Raw genomic sequence first — 16,543 nt, 5'->3', positions numbered from 1 at the left:
GAAACAGCGTCTTCAGAGCCAAAACCTTTTACCCAAGTCGAATTAAACGATTTAATAAGGGATCTCGAACTACCTAAAGAATCTGCAGAGTTGTTGGCTTCTAGATTAAAAGAAAAAAACTTGTTGGCGTCAGGTACGAAAGTGACATTCTATCGTACAAGAGAGCAAGATTTGCTACCATTTTTTAATTCGGAAAATGATCTTGTTTTTTGTTCGGATGTGCAAGGCCTACTTCTCAAAATGGGTCTTTCAAAATACCAACCAAGTGAATGGCGTCTCTTCATAGACAGTTCTAAACGAAGCCTTAAGTGTGTTCTTTTACACAATGGCAACCAATTTGGTTCAGTTCCCATTGCTCATTCAACCAAATTAAAGGAAGAATATCAAAATATTGCACTTGTTCTAGGAAAAATCAAATATAATGAACACAAATGGAGCATTTGTGTAGATCTAAAAATGGTTAACTTCTTATTAGGACAGCAAAGTGGATACACCAAATACCCATGTTTTTATTGTCTGTGGGATAGTCGTGCTAAACAGCAACACTGGAGAAATAGAGATTGGCCTGTACGTGAGATGTTGGAAGTGGGAAAGCAGAATGTAATAAACCCATCTTTGGTTCCAAGAGATAAAATTATATTGCCCCCCTTGCACATTAAACTAGGACTAATGAAACAATTTGTGAAGGCGTTAGATAAAAATGGGCAATGTTTTTCTTATATAACGAGAAAATTTCGTAGTCTAAGCATAGAAAAGATAAAAGCGGGTATTTTTGATGGACCACAGATAAGAATATAGATAGAAATGATACTAATTTCTCAAGTTCAATGACCAGTTTGGAGCTACTTGCGTGGAATTCGTTTGTTGAAGTTACAAAAAATTTTCTGGGAAATCACAAGTCTAGTAACTACTCTGAAATTGTTAACAACATGCTGGAGAATTTCAAAAACTTAGGATGTAACATGTCCATCAAAGTGCATTATCTCCACAGTCACCTTGACCAGTTTCCAGAGAATCTTGGTTCCTATAGCGAAGAACAAGGGGAGCGGTTTCATCAGGACCTAAAAACTATGGAAGAGAGGTACCAAGGCCGATGGGATCAGCATATGATGGCTGACTACTGCTGGGGGATGCAGCGTGATTGTCCTGCTACTCCTCATTCACGAAAATCGCGTAAAAAGAAGTTTTTGTGTACATAAGAATTTAATATATGTTGTTTTTGGTGTAATTATGGTTTTTTCTGTTTAATAAAAAAATCTAGAAAACTACACGTAGAAAATCAAAATTTTTGCTATTTATGTAATTACTATAGGGTCCTAAATTAAAAAAATAATACAGCTTTTCGGCACCAAAACCACTGTTGACCAGTGTATTCTTTCACCATTAGAAAGCTATATTATCTGCCAGTAACATAGGCTATATTTTATCCCGATGCGGGCAGTAGCTCCCTACAATATAGAAAACAGCTAGTTGCAATAAATGTGAATAGTTATAATAGAAAGACATCACGGCACTTTAAATAAATTTTACAATCAAATTCAATATCTGTTGAGTCTGTCAACGTCAGTTTGCTAATATTTTTGTAATCAGCCAAAAATAAAAAACACAAGGCAAAATACTTAGAATAGGTAGAGTAAAAACATAGCAAAAAACAGGATAGTACAGAATTGAATGGAATGCAATTGAACAGAATAGAATGCAACAGAAGTAAATAGAATGGAAGAGACACGCAGAAACAAACAAATACATGTCTGCGTGATAGTTACTTATATCCGCGAATACTGAAACTGTTTTTGTTATTCTAAAACCATCATTTATTAACTATATGAGACTTATATCTACTTTAAAAGTCTACTTTTACTTATCATGTATTATATAAGAATATTTATAAGAAGTGCTAATTACTTCTATATTGCTCCTGTAACTTAATGACGTCAAAACATATTACTCCTGTCAATTCCAATATAGGTAAGTAATAGTAAATTAAATATTTTAAACGGTTTGTAGTTAAAAGTATTTATATAAAATCATAATTTATTAATGTGAACCTCAATAAAGAAACCCACCCATCCCATCCAATCTATACCTTGCCATCGCGCTATGAGAGTAAAGAAATAGTGAGTGCACCTGTGTCCAAGCAAATGTTTGTGCACTAAAATATGTCTTGCGCACTCTGTCAAAGATTGGTGTTGATTGATTTTCGAAAAAATGGACGACGGTCTAATGAAGGCGTGTGAGTGAGGGCCTAGTAACGTTCCTCGTCTTTCTTGGGTGTTACAGCCTTTTTATCGTCCCACTGCTGGGCTGTGGCCTCCTCTCACACGGAGAAGGATTGAGCATTAATCACCACGCTTTCTCAATGCAGGTTGGTGATTTCAGACTATATAGTCCAGTTTTCCTCAAGATGTTTTCCTTCACCTTTTTATCAGCCATTGGTGTCCAAAATAAGATTTCTTGGGTGATTTAGCGTCATTATGACATCTCTGCTAGTCATTTTGTTCTTCTTGACCTACACACGCACACTTGGGAGGTTGGTTGCTTGGCAACTACAAACAAGGTTCAAGAATCATTATCTTCCGAACCTCTGCCTCACTATGTTGGGGTCGGCTTCCAGCTGAGTACCGGTGTTTTATAAGGAGCGACAGCCTGTCTGTCAACCCGGCCACCCAATACCCGTTTGTAAGACTGGTCGTCAATCTTTGAGACTGCCAAAGATGTTCAATGACATACGGGACCCAAAGTTTAACGTGCCCTCCTAAACACAGTCCACAAGTATGTATCTCAGATATACAGGGTGGCCCATCCATAGGCGTCCAAAAGAAAAATTTAGAAGCTCTATGCTATGGGGTATCCGAATCACCCCCATGTATGTTCAGCGATTTTTTGTAGTTTAGGAGCTAGAATTGTTTTTAATTTTTTTCTGTAATTTTCATTTCAACATTGTTTTTTCTATTTTACCTTTTTTTCCTAACGTTTACACATGTTTTTTTTGTAATTAATCATCATGATAATAGCTAACACCTGAAAAAAGCAGTTAGGTTAAACATCCTAGAACTTACATAAAATTTTATCTGAAGTTCAAAATTACTGTTGGAGATCAGTAGCCAAAAATATTAAGGGCTTAAAAAAAATAATAAGGGGTTTCTAAGCAGGTTTCTAATTTTGAACTTCAGATAAAATTTTATTTAAGTTCTAGAATGTTTAGCCAAACTGCTTTTTTTCAGGTGTTAGCTACTATCATGATACCCCATAGAGCTTCTAATTTTTTCTTTTGGACGCCTATTGATGGGCCACCCTGTATGTACTTATGCCCTTTTTACCAACAATCTCTTAACGTTTCTCTAACTACGTGTCACTTAGAATAAAGGCTCCCCCAATAATAAAGGTAACAAGGAACCCTTAAACTTTGGTGAAAAGGGAATTCGTATAAAGCGTTCCCTAAATGCTCTTGGGGGATCCCTAAATTTAGGTATTTTTTGGTGAAAATGGGCATTAGAAAGTACATACAAGCTTAGAAAAGTTGCATTGGTACTTGCTTACTAGGAATCGACCCCACACACTCATACTCGAGAGGCTGGTTCTATACCCACTAGGTCACCACGACTCTTTCGAAGCTTCAAGGATATTGTTTCAAAATATGGAATAATTATGTCTCTATTTATATTATCCTCTGTGACTCAATTCAAAACATTTACTAATAAAATTATTATTAGAACATTTATTATGAGGAAAATCAACAAGTTTTGGTTCCAATCGTTAATCATGTATGTCTGCGTGATTGTCCTCATTAAATAAATCAATTTCATGAAGTTTAGTTACTTACATAGCTATTGTAATATTGTTAACTTAGTTAAATGTTGAGATGAGTATTATAAAAGTTTATTCTCTTTTCTTGTTTTTTCCTGGATTTTTGGTTTGTGCTTCGAATTCTAGTAAGTTTTTTTAAATATTATTTTTTAACTAGCTCTTTCTATCCCTCAATGAAGTTTTTTTTATAAACTAGAAATCTCCTCCTCTATAGCATCCTCCTATCTTATCCCAATTTTATTTGGGGTCACCGGAGCATGTTTTCTTCTTCCATACTCTTCTATGTGCCGTCATCTCACAAGTAACATTCTTCCTAATCATATCGACTTTCGCACAATCCATTCATCCATAGTTTCTTTGGCACCCTGGTTTCGTACCCTTCTATTCACCCACATTCTAGCTTCGTCACAACGTGACTTTCATTTCTCCGCATCACTTGCCCATACCACGACAGCCGGTTTCCACGCAGCTTTTCTGTTACCAGTGACACTTTAAAACTTCACGAGGCACAATTTCTGTTTCAGGTTATATTCTAAAAACTCCATACCATTTCAAATACAATGTAAGTGATGTTTTGAGCATGGATATTATCATGATCAATATACCGCGGAGTGTGTATTACTTCTCTGTTTATACTGATGAAAAACGTAAGTTAAATCCACCTATATTGATGGCCTAAACTAGAGCTCACAGGATCACAATATTAGAAGTACCTATTAGACTGCTAACAGTGTGCCTACTGTGGACACAGTGCAAATGCCTCATTAGTCTAATAGTCGCAAAGTGCGACTACAGAAGTAATACACTAACTACATTAGAAATGATATTTTATAACGATGTCTGTAGAACTTACGCAATCCTTTCAGACCACGGAGAAGACTAGTCTTCTGTCCTCCGTGTTTCAGACTTATTTGAAATCAAATATAATAAATGCCGTAAATTATTTTCTTAAATTTAATTAAATATGTATTAAATCGTTCACTTAAAAAGAATCTAAAATAATTGACTGTCAAACATAGAACCCTACTAAATTGTAGACCACAGACACTGCGAACATTTTACACAAAAATGTGACGTCTTGTCATCGGTCGGGTTATGCCCACCATCTTGAAAAAGTGTCATTCTTTGTTTACCTTTTGGCTCATGGCTCCGTGAATAAGGTATAGTAATTGGTGATGCCTACCAAACGTTGCTTGACCTACAAGAAAGCGCTTGACATGATCATCCCGCCATTGTTTTATATTGACGTTGTAAAATGCCTCCACACCTCTCGATCTTTTGAGACCTACCACCAATCAGGTTGAATTCATCCAGGTCGTCCCGCTATCTCTTTCGGGGCCTACCCTGCCTGCGATGACCATCCTGTGGTGACCACTGGGTGGCGATGTTGGCCCATCTGTCAGGATGCATTCGGATGACATGCCCAGCAAAGTTCCATTTTAATTGAGCTGCTTTTCGGTCCACATCGAAAATTCCGGTTTTGAATATGGAGTATAAAATGTTTTATATATGACTAGCTTCCGCCAGCGGCTTCGCCCGCGTGGTGTGTTGATAAAAAGTAGCTTATGTGTTAATCCAGGGTATCACCTATCTACATACCAAATTTCAATCAAATCGTTCCAGCCGTTTTTGCGTGATTGAATAACAATTATAATATAAGTAGGATATAAAATGTGGGCCAAATTCTTATGACAAGTAAATCGCTAGCTTTCGTGTGTTCTTTTGAAAATTCATAGCAAAAAAACTGACTTTTATTTTCAGGCCTAATATACAACCATGAAATCTCAAATTGGGATAAATGCCATATTAAAATTAATGGAATAGCGATGCAGAACACACATATTTCTATGCATTTGCAATTGCTCCACTCTTTCTCTTCATGTGCCACTGTGGACATAGCCTACGGACAACAAAACTATGATTATAACTTGCCATCCAGTAAGTATTCAAATAACAGCAAGTGACTGATACACCAAGGTTTAAGAAAGTTTCACAAAGCAATCTGGAGCCTGGAAGGCCTTTTCTTACAGATTTAAGAAGGATAATGTAAAATTGTGTTAATTTCGTTTCAGACAAAAACGAAACTAACTATTGTTTAAATGACAAACATTGTACGATTGTTGTGGATTTTCAAAATTCTTGTACAAGTAAGTAACTAGCTACTGAAATACATAACTCATAGAATTTAGTAAGTTGTGCTTGAGAAATGTTTCGGATTATAATATGGTTTATATTACTTGTAATCATCTATATTAATAATTTCGTCAAAGGGTACGGTAGACTCGATCGAAACCTTATATGAATAACAAAACATAAAAAAATATTAATTTTGAGTCGACAACATATATCCGCAAAATTCGGATTATGGAGAATTTCGTTAAATTTCAATTGCACTGACAAGCAAACCACAGTCGCCATCTTGGGTAGTTAATAAACGTTGCTTAGATACGCATCGCCAACGTTTAGTGAATCTTATCAAAAAATACTTTTCGTCAGTCGTTGACGTTTCGCGAAAATATTGTTTTTGACACTTTTTTATGATATACTTTTTGTTATGTGTTTTTTCTTTAAACCTAATGGTACGTTCACACGCGCGCGTTCAAATCGACATTCAACGGGCACAGTCACGTTCACGAGCGTGTAAACGGTACGCCCGAGCCCGTGAACGCGCCCGTACCCGTGAACGCCGCGAATCGGTCGAGTGTCGGTTTTTTGGCAAAGTTCAAAGGATGAATGTGCGGGCGCCCGGCGACTGTTTACACGCGCGCGGGCAGTCAGTCTCTCCTGCGCTTTCGTGACGATTAAACGTTCTAAGAAAGTCGCTACGATCGAAGATAACAACATGGCGGAATGGTTAACGTCGTTCATCATTTTGATTATTTTTCCAATAAAAATAAGTTAAGCCAAAGGCTATGACAGCAACAACACCGAGATCCTCGCTGCTCGCCATTCTTGCACTGACTGACACGACGGCGCGCGTGTGAACAGCTTGAATGTCCGCCTGCCCGCGACGGGCTGCACGCCGCGCAGCCCGCCAGGCAGCCCGCTGGGTTGCGCGGCGCGCGTGTGAACGTAGCATAAGATTGGCCGATTGCGATAAAAACCATAGAAAGAAGAATAATAACCATAACCTCAAAGTCGAAGTTTTAGTTCAAATGTCATTTAGTTGTTCAAATGTCATTGTCATTTACTTTGTTTGGATTACACACATCATGCCGAAAATCGTAAGTATTTCATAAAATGTTTCGTTGGTCGTGTCTCTGTCTTCGTTTAGTCTTTTGTTTGATGATACCTATATCATTTTGTTAACAGCCGAATCTCCGTGCATTTGGTAAACATTGTCACAATTGTGGAAAGTGGATGGAGCGAAGGGCTCTTCGTAAAGATGGTGTGTAGTATTTTAGTAGGTATGTAGGCAGGTTGTGTTTTTAAGTGAATTTTGTTTTGTTTTCTTCTTAAAGTGTGTATAATATATTTTTGCAGATAATTTCAATTATTGCGAGTGCTGTGGCTGTAAAATGAAAAATAATACTTATTACCAGATAGAGATGTGAGGATATACCTACATACATTCACAATAGTTATTATTATTTGAATATTTATCTAATATATTTTCTCCTTTAAGGTCGATAACGAAGAGTTGAATGTTAGAACTTATGAAAATATTATTTACAACTCATTTCGAGAAGCTGCTCAAGCTCCTTTTTGACGATCAAGAATGGGAAAGATGTTTGAATGAAGCAATTGATTTTAAACTTCCTCGGCAATTATTTCGAGTTCGAAGATTCGATGATGTAAAAATTCAAATTATCAATACCACTGAACAAGGCTTGAAAGGTGATAAATATTTACCGAAAAATGTTATATATAGAGAAATTTTGTGATAATCAACCTCTGATGTATAATAGAGAATATTTTTTTATAAGTACCTTTGCCAAATTCTCGGATAAGTACTCATTGTAAAATTACAATTTACATACTTCCTAATATTATTCTTGATTTAGCCAATTTGGATAAAGAACCACAATTTCATATTTTATTTTTAAAATTAGTAAGTACTTATCTACCTGTCAAAGTAAAGAAAAAGACTGAGTGCTTAAAACAAAGAGGTTTACACAGAGTAAACCTTAAAAATTATATGTTTTGTTAATTTGTGTTAGTTTATTTTGAATGTTAATTTGAAATGAAAATAATTTGTGTAAAAACTTTTGCAGTTTTTATTTATTATATTTATTAAACATAACGAACGAAGCTATACGAATCTATGCCTTGCTTATTCCTTTAATATTCCTTGAGACCCGATGACTACAGAAATCTCTACCTACATTTTGCAATAGACGTGTATTATGAGTCAAATTTCACCCGAGCGAAGCCGGGTTTTCCACTAGTACGAATATAATGTCGAAGACGGTCTTTGTTTGTTTGTATCCTAAGGCTAAAATTTTAATTGTGAGACGACGGCGGACAGCAGAGCATGGAAGGAGAAAATATCATCATCCTCCGAGCCTTTTCCCAACTATGTTGGGGTCGGCTTCCAGTCTAACCAGATGCAACTGAGTACCAGTGCTTTACAAGAAAATGTTATGATGATAATGATAGTAGGAGAAAATATGTACAAATAAAATTGGGACATTCTTCACTATTGATATTTCGATTTAATATTTTTTCAGGAACAATACCTTATTTCAATTGTTCATCGGTTGATCGACTCGTCGTGTGCACCAAACAGGAGTACAACGAAGCTACATTCACGTGGCAGCAGTTCTATGATGGTGGTAAGCATATGAACTTCTTCTTATCGACTGACCTGCAGGCTTAATAAATATGGCGTCCTGGCTTATTGTCGGCCACGGCGACAGTTCGCATAAGGAGATCAGCTGCAGAACATATTACAGTGCCAAAGCATTTGCGCAGACAGGTGCACTCACTGTTTCTTCACTCTCATAGCGCGATGGAACGGTAATCCGACACCACCGGAGAGAGATCAGGCGTAAGACTGTTAACATTAACGTGCTCTCCGAGGCATGGGTGTAACAATTACCAACTTTTGGACTTGGGGATTATTTTAAAAAGTTTCGGATCACAAAGCGATTTCGGCCCAACCCGGAAATCAAAACCGAGACCAACGAGACCGGAGGTTTAATCACCCAACAAGCTCTAGTGTCAGAGTTTTCTCAAATCTGCCTGACGGTCTCTAACGTGGAATTGTAACAACGACTGGTACTGAGTAGCATTCGGGGACGCCGGCTTTAGGGTGACAAATCAACATCGAATGCTCAACTCGCTCGCTGTGCTGCACTGTGTGAGGCTATCTCTGGGGCACGATTCTGCTATTTTACTCAAGCGACATACGATTCACATCCGACTGAGATCCAATCACGACTTATGTAGCATTCCACTATTTTTTTCTTTTAAATAAACGTTTTTATCCGTTTCTGAGATTCAATAATGAATCATATTGTCTGCAAATGATTTACGATTATAATAAGATTGTGGAGCAGACTACCCTATAGACCAAATGGCAGACCAATCGACAACCAATCAAATGTCGTTGGAATACGATTGGTCTTATATTAGCAACAGAATATCCGCTAAGGTTAAAACTGCTATTGCGATTCAATTTTACCCTGTTTAAAAACGCAGCAGGCCTGGCTAAGAGTAATGTTCCAGTACTCTTAGCCGGGCCTTGGTTCAGTTACAGGTTTCTATTCTATTACAGGTTGTTATATAGGCACTGCACCAAAGATAAGTGCGGCGATATCAAAATTTATATTTACTGTAGAACCCTTCGATAACAACACATTTGTGAAAGTATCGCCAATCCATTCTACTTCTAGTAAAATAACTGTGAATCCTAATTTCATCTGTAAGTATATCCCTACTAATATTATAAATGCGTAAGTAACTCTCTCGTCTGTCTGTCTGTCTTTTACACTTTCACTACTACGTCTAAACCACTGAACAGATTTTAATAAAATTTGGTATGGAGATAGAGTTGATCTTGAGAAAGAATATAGGATAGTTTTTATCCCGGACTTTTGAAGAATTATCTTGGAAACGCGATATAACCGTAACCAACACGGGCGAAGCCGCGGGCGGTTATTATAAAGCTTCAGTTTCAGTATTCGCGGATTTAAGTAACTATCATGCTGACATTTCATGTGTTACTCATAAAATATATATAAGGTGCTTTATTATCACCTGCCAGTGAAGAAATTTCGTTCCCCGGAACACTCAATTCAATTTGAGACATTAAACAACATTAGCTCTACTATGCATAAACAAATTACGCGCGTAGTGTCGCTTCGTCAATGAAACAACTGCTATCTCTTTCTATCTGTTCTGCACGAGTGGCAACGCGCAACTCTAATGGATGGTTTTAAACTAATAAATTAAGTCAAATTTACACGTATTTTTTTTGTATGAAAAAAAATATGACAAATAATCAATTATTTATCTTTACTATTGTAATCTATAAACGCAATACTAACCCCATTCAAGTCCTGGCAGGTAATATTAAAGCACCTTATATAAACAAACAACAATTGTCCAATTCTATTCTATTCTGTTGCATTCCATTCCATTCTATTCTATCTTGGTGTTTTTACTCTACTCTAAGTATATTTTTTTTCAGCTGAAGAAAAAACTATAAGCAAATTGACATTTACAGACTCAACAGATATTGAATTTGATTGTGAAATATATTTACAGCGTAGCAAATGTAAGTACCATTATGTTAATTTATTGAAATTATTCACGTACAGGAATGAATTTTATTCAGTGCGCAAACTTTGTCAACTTATAGTTAAGTAAGTTTTATAGATACCTATATTTTTATTTTGTTGTGTTTTAGTACAAAAAAGAATAGTTATTGATAGCGAAAGATGTTTATTTTGTAACCGATTGTACGGTCACAGTCGTCATAGTAGGCACGGCGGCAACGCGAAACCGGTTTACTGACGCGGGCGCTGCTCCAAGTGCGTAAGAATAGTTGGTATCCATATTTTGCTGATTTTAGGGCGGACAAAAAAAAAACTGATGATGCAGATTCTTCCTCCTGCCCTGTTCCCAATTTTATTTGGGGTCGGCGCAATATGTCATCCTCTTCCATTTTCCCCTGTCACTCGTCATACACTCACTCCCTTCCTATTCATGTCATCTTTCAGGCAATCCATCCATCTTTCCTTAGGTCTTCCTTTTCCTCTCCATCCATCTGCATTCATACTTAGCACATACTTTGTTGCATTCGTATCATCCCTCCTCATTACATGCCCATACCATGACAATCTTCTACTTCTCATCTTTTCCGTAACTGATGATGCAGATATGTTCTGTTAATGATTCTGGACCACCAGTATTTTTTTGCACTGCTAAAATTAATTCCTGTATAATATATGCAACTGGCTGTTTCCTCGATTTGTCTCGAGTTTATAGAGGTGCTAATAAATTGATTTTAAAATATTTTCGTGTTAAAAGCCTATCTACCGAGTAAGCTTCCTTTATTCCTTGGTATTTCTCATTATTTAAATTTTACTAATAATACAAGGTGTTGATTTGCATTTGTGCTATACTCCAGTAGACGGGAACTAGCTAATATGCACTGCTTTTTTTGTAATTTTAATGTCGTAGTATTTCAGAAGTAACCCAATTTTATGAATGAAAATTATGAATGATCGCTGCGTATGCTTTGTGTTTGCGTTTGTTTGAGGGCGCAGCACGGTTTTAAGGCCAGTAACACACGCCAAGTTTAAAATACGGCTAGATGACATTGAAGGATTGAAAAAAATTAAAAAAAATTACGTACCAATTTTTTTGTTGATTTGGGTCGAGAATCATTAGCATAGTTACGTCCTTGAATATGGCACGGATGCAAATCAACAGCTTGTATAAGCTCTTCAAATGTGTAAAAAATAACCCCACCTTACGATTTTCAGATGTATACGTAGGCCTTATTAACACAACTGAAAACAAGATAACGACACTGAATACAACAAACATTAATAAAAAATATGGTGAAGAATATAACGGTAGTATTTTATGTTGTTTGTATTACACGACAACTGAAAAAACACCTGAAACTCCCACGTCCACGACAACTGAAAAATATGTAACTCGATTTGTACGGAATAAGACACTGTTATTATATAATACTGAAGAACTTGGTAAGTAAAGTTATACTAATGTTTTAGAGGGCACACTGCAAACTTTTAGTCGGCCGATAGTTTGTTTGGATTCATAAATTAGTACGTAATGCACATTACGTATCCTCAGAGCCTTTTTCCCAACTGTGTTGGGGTCGGCTTCCTGTCTAACCGATATGAGAATGAAGGAATAGGGAGTGCACCTGTGTCTGCGCAAATGCTCGTGCACTATAATATGTCCTGCGCAGCTGGCTGATCTCCTTAAAATGAGAATAGTCGCCGTGGCCGAAATCGGCACATCGGAAGAAGTGGCGCAACAAACTCCCCAGCAACACATGTCTGTCTATATAATAAAGTTTTTTTTTTTTCAGAAAATAATACAGAAAGTATAGTGATATGTATCAGAAGAATTGATTTAATTTATGCAGCGTCTGTGCTGGGGTTGGCAATATTATTTTTAGCGGTATTTTTGGTGATCAAGAAAAAATATTGCAAAAAAACTTCTCCGGTCCTAGTTGAAACAGTGGAATGCACCACATTTGTAAGTACTTACTATACAAGTTAGTTAGTTAATTAATAAGTTACTGTTGGTTTGCATCATCCTCCGAGCCTTTTTCCCAACTATGTTGGGGTCGGCTTCCAGTCTAACTGGATTCAGCTGAGTACCAGTGCTATACAAGAAGCGACTTCCCATCTGACCCCCTCAACCCAGTTAACCGGGCAACCCAAACCCCTTGGTTAGACTGGTATCAGACTTATTGGCTTCTGACTACCCGTAACGACTGCCAAGGATGTTCAATGACAGCCGGGACCTACAGTTTAACGTGCCATCCCAAACACAGTCATTGGTGTCCAAGATATATAAGAAAGTACATACAAACTTAGAAAAGTTGCATTGGTACTCGAGAGGTTGGTTCTTTGCCCACTAGGCCACCACGACTTTTATTTTTAGTTTTATGTTTTAATATTATTTATTTTCTCGTTTGCTGCAGCCGACAACAGATGGAACTGTGAACACTGCTTACGAAAACTACAGGAACAAGTCACATACCAATCAAGCTGAATCAAACTACGCAGAAATTATAGGAGTATTAACACCACATACTTATGAAAACGTGCCTAAGCAATTAAAATTAAATTAGTAAGGCATAGTTAATTAAGTTAAAGTAATTTATTGGGTCCCTTTTGTGGTATGAAGTGAGGCGCGGGGGCGGGCTAAAGCGGTGATTGGCCCGCAGTGCATCATAGCCGTCACTCGGGATTGGTTATTTGCTAATAAATCACTTCTGCGCAGATGTAGGCCAGGGCTCGAGATTCGTGCCGGTAACTATAATTTATCTATACTTTTGTAGAAATTATATAATAAAGAGGATTTTTTTTTATTTTATTGCACCCTAAAAGTGAATGATGGTGATGTGACGGTGTGAAACGCATGCTACAAAGAGTGTGCTAAGTATGAATGTGGAAGGATAGAGAGGCAGAGGTAGACCGAGGAAAAGATAGATTGATTGCCTGAAAGAGAATATGAAGCAGAAGGGAGTGGATGCAAGTATGACGTCTGACAGAGAGGAATGGAAGAAAAAGACATGTTGCGCCGACCCCAAATGACTTGGGAACAGGGCAGGAAGATGATGATTGCACCCTAAAAGCTTCGAACAACGGATTTAAAAAAAATCTTACTTTGTTGACCTTTATCTGGCAGAAAGCATTGCCTGTTACTTACTGTTACTGTTACTGTTACAGCCTTTTCATCGTCCCACTGCTGGGCTGCGGCCTCCTCTCACATGGAGAAGGATTGAGCATTAATCACCACGCTTGCTCAATGCGGGTTGGTGATTTCAGACTTTATAGTCCAGGTTTCCTCAAGATGTTTTCCTTCACCTTTTTATCAGCCATTGGTGTCTAAGTATACTTAGAAAGTACATACAAACTTAGAAAAGTTGCATTGGTACTTGCCTGACCCTGGAATCAAACCCACACCCTCATACTCGAAAGGTTGGTTCTTTACCCACTAGGCCACCACGACTTTGCAAATCATTGCCTAGTGGACAATTAATGGACAGTTTGTTTGTGTAAATACTTATTTAATAATATTTATTTATAAGGCTTGTTCCAGTTTAACCTGCATTGATAACTATACGCATGATGTAGATATAATAATAAATAAATAATTTAAAAAGCCTTTAATTACTGTCAGAATTACATTTTAACTTATGCTACTTACATAAAACATTACATTATAGACTGAAATCTAAAGAACAAAATAAAAATGATTTTAAAAATTACAAAACTACGTGGTTCTAAAACTACGTGGGGAATTATAAAAACATCTAAAGCTAACGTTCTAAAAGTAACAATATAATCGAAAATCGGAAATCGTATAGAAACGTCTCCACAAGCAATATCTGATGCTTTTAATAGAAATACAGCCTAGTGTTAGAAATTAGTCATAACCTACTTAAAACCAGCCAAGTGCGAGTCGTACTCGCGCACGAACGGTTCCGTACCATTATTTATAAAACGGACAAAAAAATCACGTTTGTTGCATGGGATAAAAAAAATATTTATTCAATTCTAGTTTTCAGTTTTCAGTATTATTTTGTTGTTATAGCGGCAACAAAAATACATCATCTTCGAAAATTTCAGCTCTCTAACTATCACGGTTCATGAGATACAGCCTGGTGACCGACGGACGGACGACGGAGAGAGGAGCGAAAGCAATAGGGTCCCGTTTTACCCTTTGGGAACAGAACCCTAATAATAGGATTAAGCCCACAAAACATTACAATCATAAACAAAAAATACTCAAAATAAACTTTAAGGGCCTTACTACAAAAACTTTAAACCCTGTTTTACACTTGTCTAATAAAATTTTGGCTGCAAAATAGCAGCGTTTTACCTGAAATAAAACGCATATTAAATACTTACCTTATTTGAAGCTTACTAGTTTGAGATAGGCACCTACGTGTTTTCCGCTTTTATCTCTGTCCTTTTCTACCCCATATCTTGCATCTCTCTCGCACACCGACCAGTTTCACTCCCCACCAGGCAGGAGGCGACGAGTGTTCTCGGCGGCCACAGTTCGTCATTGAGTCGAAAACACCAGGCAGAAATTAAAATGTAAGCTTCAAATAAGGTAAGTATTTAATATGCGTTTTATTTCAGGTAAAACGCTGCTATTAAATTCTTGACCGTTATTTGAAGCTTACTAGTTTGAGACGTGTTTGTTATCGCCTGGTGGAAGTGGACGCCAATGTGAGCAAAAGCACAATGAAATTGTGTATGTAAATAGGTACTTAGGTACACGAGTAATCACATGTAAGTATGTGTATTGCGTCCTGGAATACTAATGTAATCAAAGTTAACTGGTACTGGTACTCAACTACATCCTGTTAGACTGGAAGCCGACCCCAACATAGTTGGGAAAGGGGCTCGAAGGATGAGTAATAAAAATTAAAAGAGAGATGCAAGAACAAAAGCAAAAATTGATTTCATTTTCTAATAGTAATTAACAAAAACATTGCGATACTTCTTAATAACAATAGTAACAAAAATATAGACATTAATCAGCTGGATTAATTAAATAATCGAGATAACTTGCTACTTCTATTTAGTGGGTATCTTTCCCTTCTGTAAAAATGGGCAAATGTATTGCCTGATCGCCAATTACCCTTTGCTAATATATCGTCCAAAGGTATATTGTCAACACAGATTTTGACGCTACCGCCGAGTGGAAGCTTCCTGGGGTTGTAGTTATTCCTGCCTCTTTTAACAATGTCTTAATCCACCCGCATCATCGTTCGGGTGCCTGCCTTTGGTTGGCCTCTAACGGATATAAATAAATTTAAGGAATTAGCCGATGTCCGTCTATCTTCTAACAAGGCTTTAGTCTTTCTGACCTAATACACTGGACTTAGATTTATATTTTCCTGATTATCCATCAAACAACAACCCGACTGCCTATGACTAGAACTGTCGGTCTTAGAGCCAAAGACTGACCATAAGATTAAATTATCTTTGTTGTTTTTGAAATGTTCTGGGTCTATTGCAAGCAAGGAAAGATCATGGACTCGCCTTTCCGAAACAAGCTAGCAAAAGAAAGAGCAGCAGTGTGCCTGGAAGTTGCAAATGGATTATTCTCGTCTACGTTTACTGCACTTAAGTAGGTTACCAATTGGTCAATATTCCAGATGGACGGCTTCCCGGGGAACAGGTTTGCTCAGCGCTATTGATTTTAAAATGTGTCCGACTAGAACGTGTGAACCTAGCTCTAGAGTGGTTTCTGCATTGCATAGTGTAGCTATAACTGACTTGTGTAATAAAATAGTATTGTATGCTAGTTTATTTACTATGTGTAAGTCCGCTAAAAATTGGGTAAGTATAGGTCCAAATAGGGATTCAAGGATTCATAGGATCCAATTTCATACTTTTCGCCCCAATTTAACCATCGACTCCAAGCTGATTGATAAGTGTTGCGTGTGGATTGAAGAAGACTTCAGTCGGAAAGACTCCTTGTCCCGCCCCCCCCCCATTTCCTTGACCTTGGCAGGGGGTATCCCCGTTGCTGTGTCTATCGGTTTCTGCTCGAGGTTCAT

At 37.3% G+C, this 16,543-nt stretch overlaps 1 protein-coding gene and 1 long non-coding RNA gene across 3 annotated transcripts; both read left to right on the top strand.

Moving 5' to 3' along the window:
* Nucleotides 1-3,797: 3,797 nt before the first annotated feature.
* LOC124643822 lies at nt 3,798-13,186 on the top strand. Of its 2 annotated transcripts, none has more exons than XM_047182928.1 (10): nt 3,798-3,932; nt 4,332-4,454; nt 5,569-5,745; nt 5,880-5,954; nt 8,478-8,582; nt 9,527-9,673; nt 10,442-10,528; nt 11,742-11,969; nt 12,320-12,489; nt 12,941-13,186. In XM_047182928.1, exons 1-10 carry the CDS (start codon nt 3,863-3,865, stop codon nt 13,088-13,090), a joined length of 1,332 nt encoding a protein of 443 aa, XP_047038884.1. In that variant the 5' UTR covers nt 3,798-3,862; the 3' UTR covers nt 13,091-13,186. The 2 variants fall into 2 exon arrangements, with proteins under 2 accessions (XP_047038884.1, XP_047038885.1); XM_047182929.1 differs by having other exon boundaries at nt 3,836-3,932; nt 4,332-4,369.
* On the top strand, nt 6,840-7,891 carry LOC124643826. The gene is made up of 3 exons (XR_006985984.1): nt 6,840-7,031; nt 7,120-7,357; nt 7,433-7,891. It is a non-coding gene; the product is annotated as an uncharacterized LOC124643826 (long non-coding RNA).
* Nucleotides 13,187-16,543: the final 3,357 nt, after the last annotated feature.

This window comes from Helicoverpa zea, chromosome 28 (genome assembly GCF_022581195.2).
Source record: "Helicoverpa zea isolate HzStark_Cry1AcR chromosome 28, ilHelZeax1.1, whole genome shotgun sequence".
NCBI classification, from domain to species: domain Eukaryota; kingdom Metazoa; phylum Arthropoda; class Insecta; order Lepidoptera; family Noctuidae; genus Helicoverpa; species Helicoverpa zea.
This window is presented reverse-complemented; position numbering and strand designations above follow the sequence as displayed.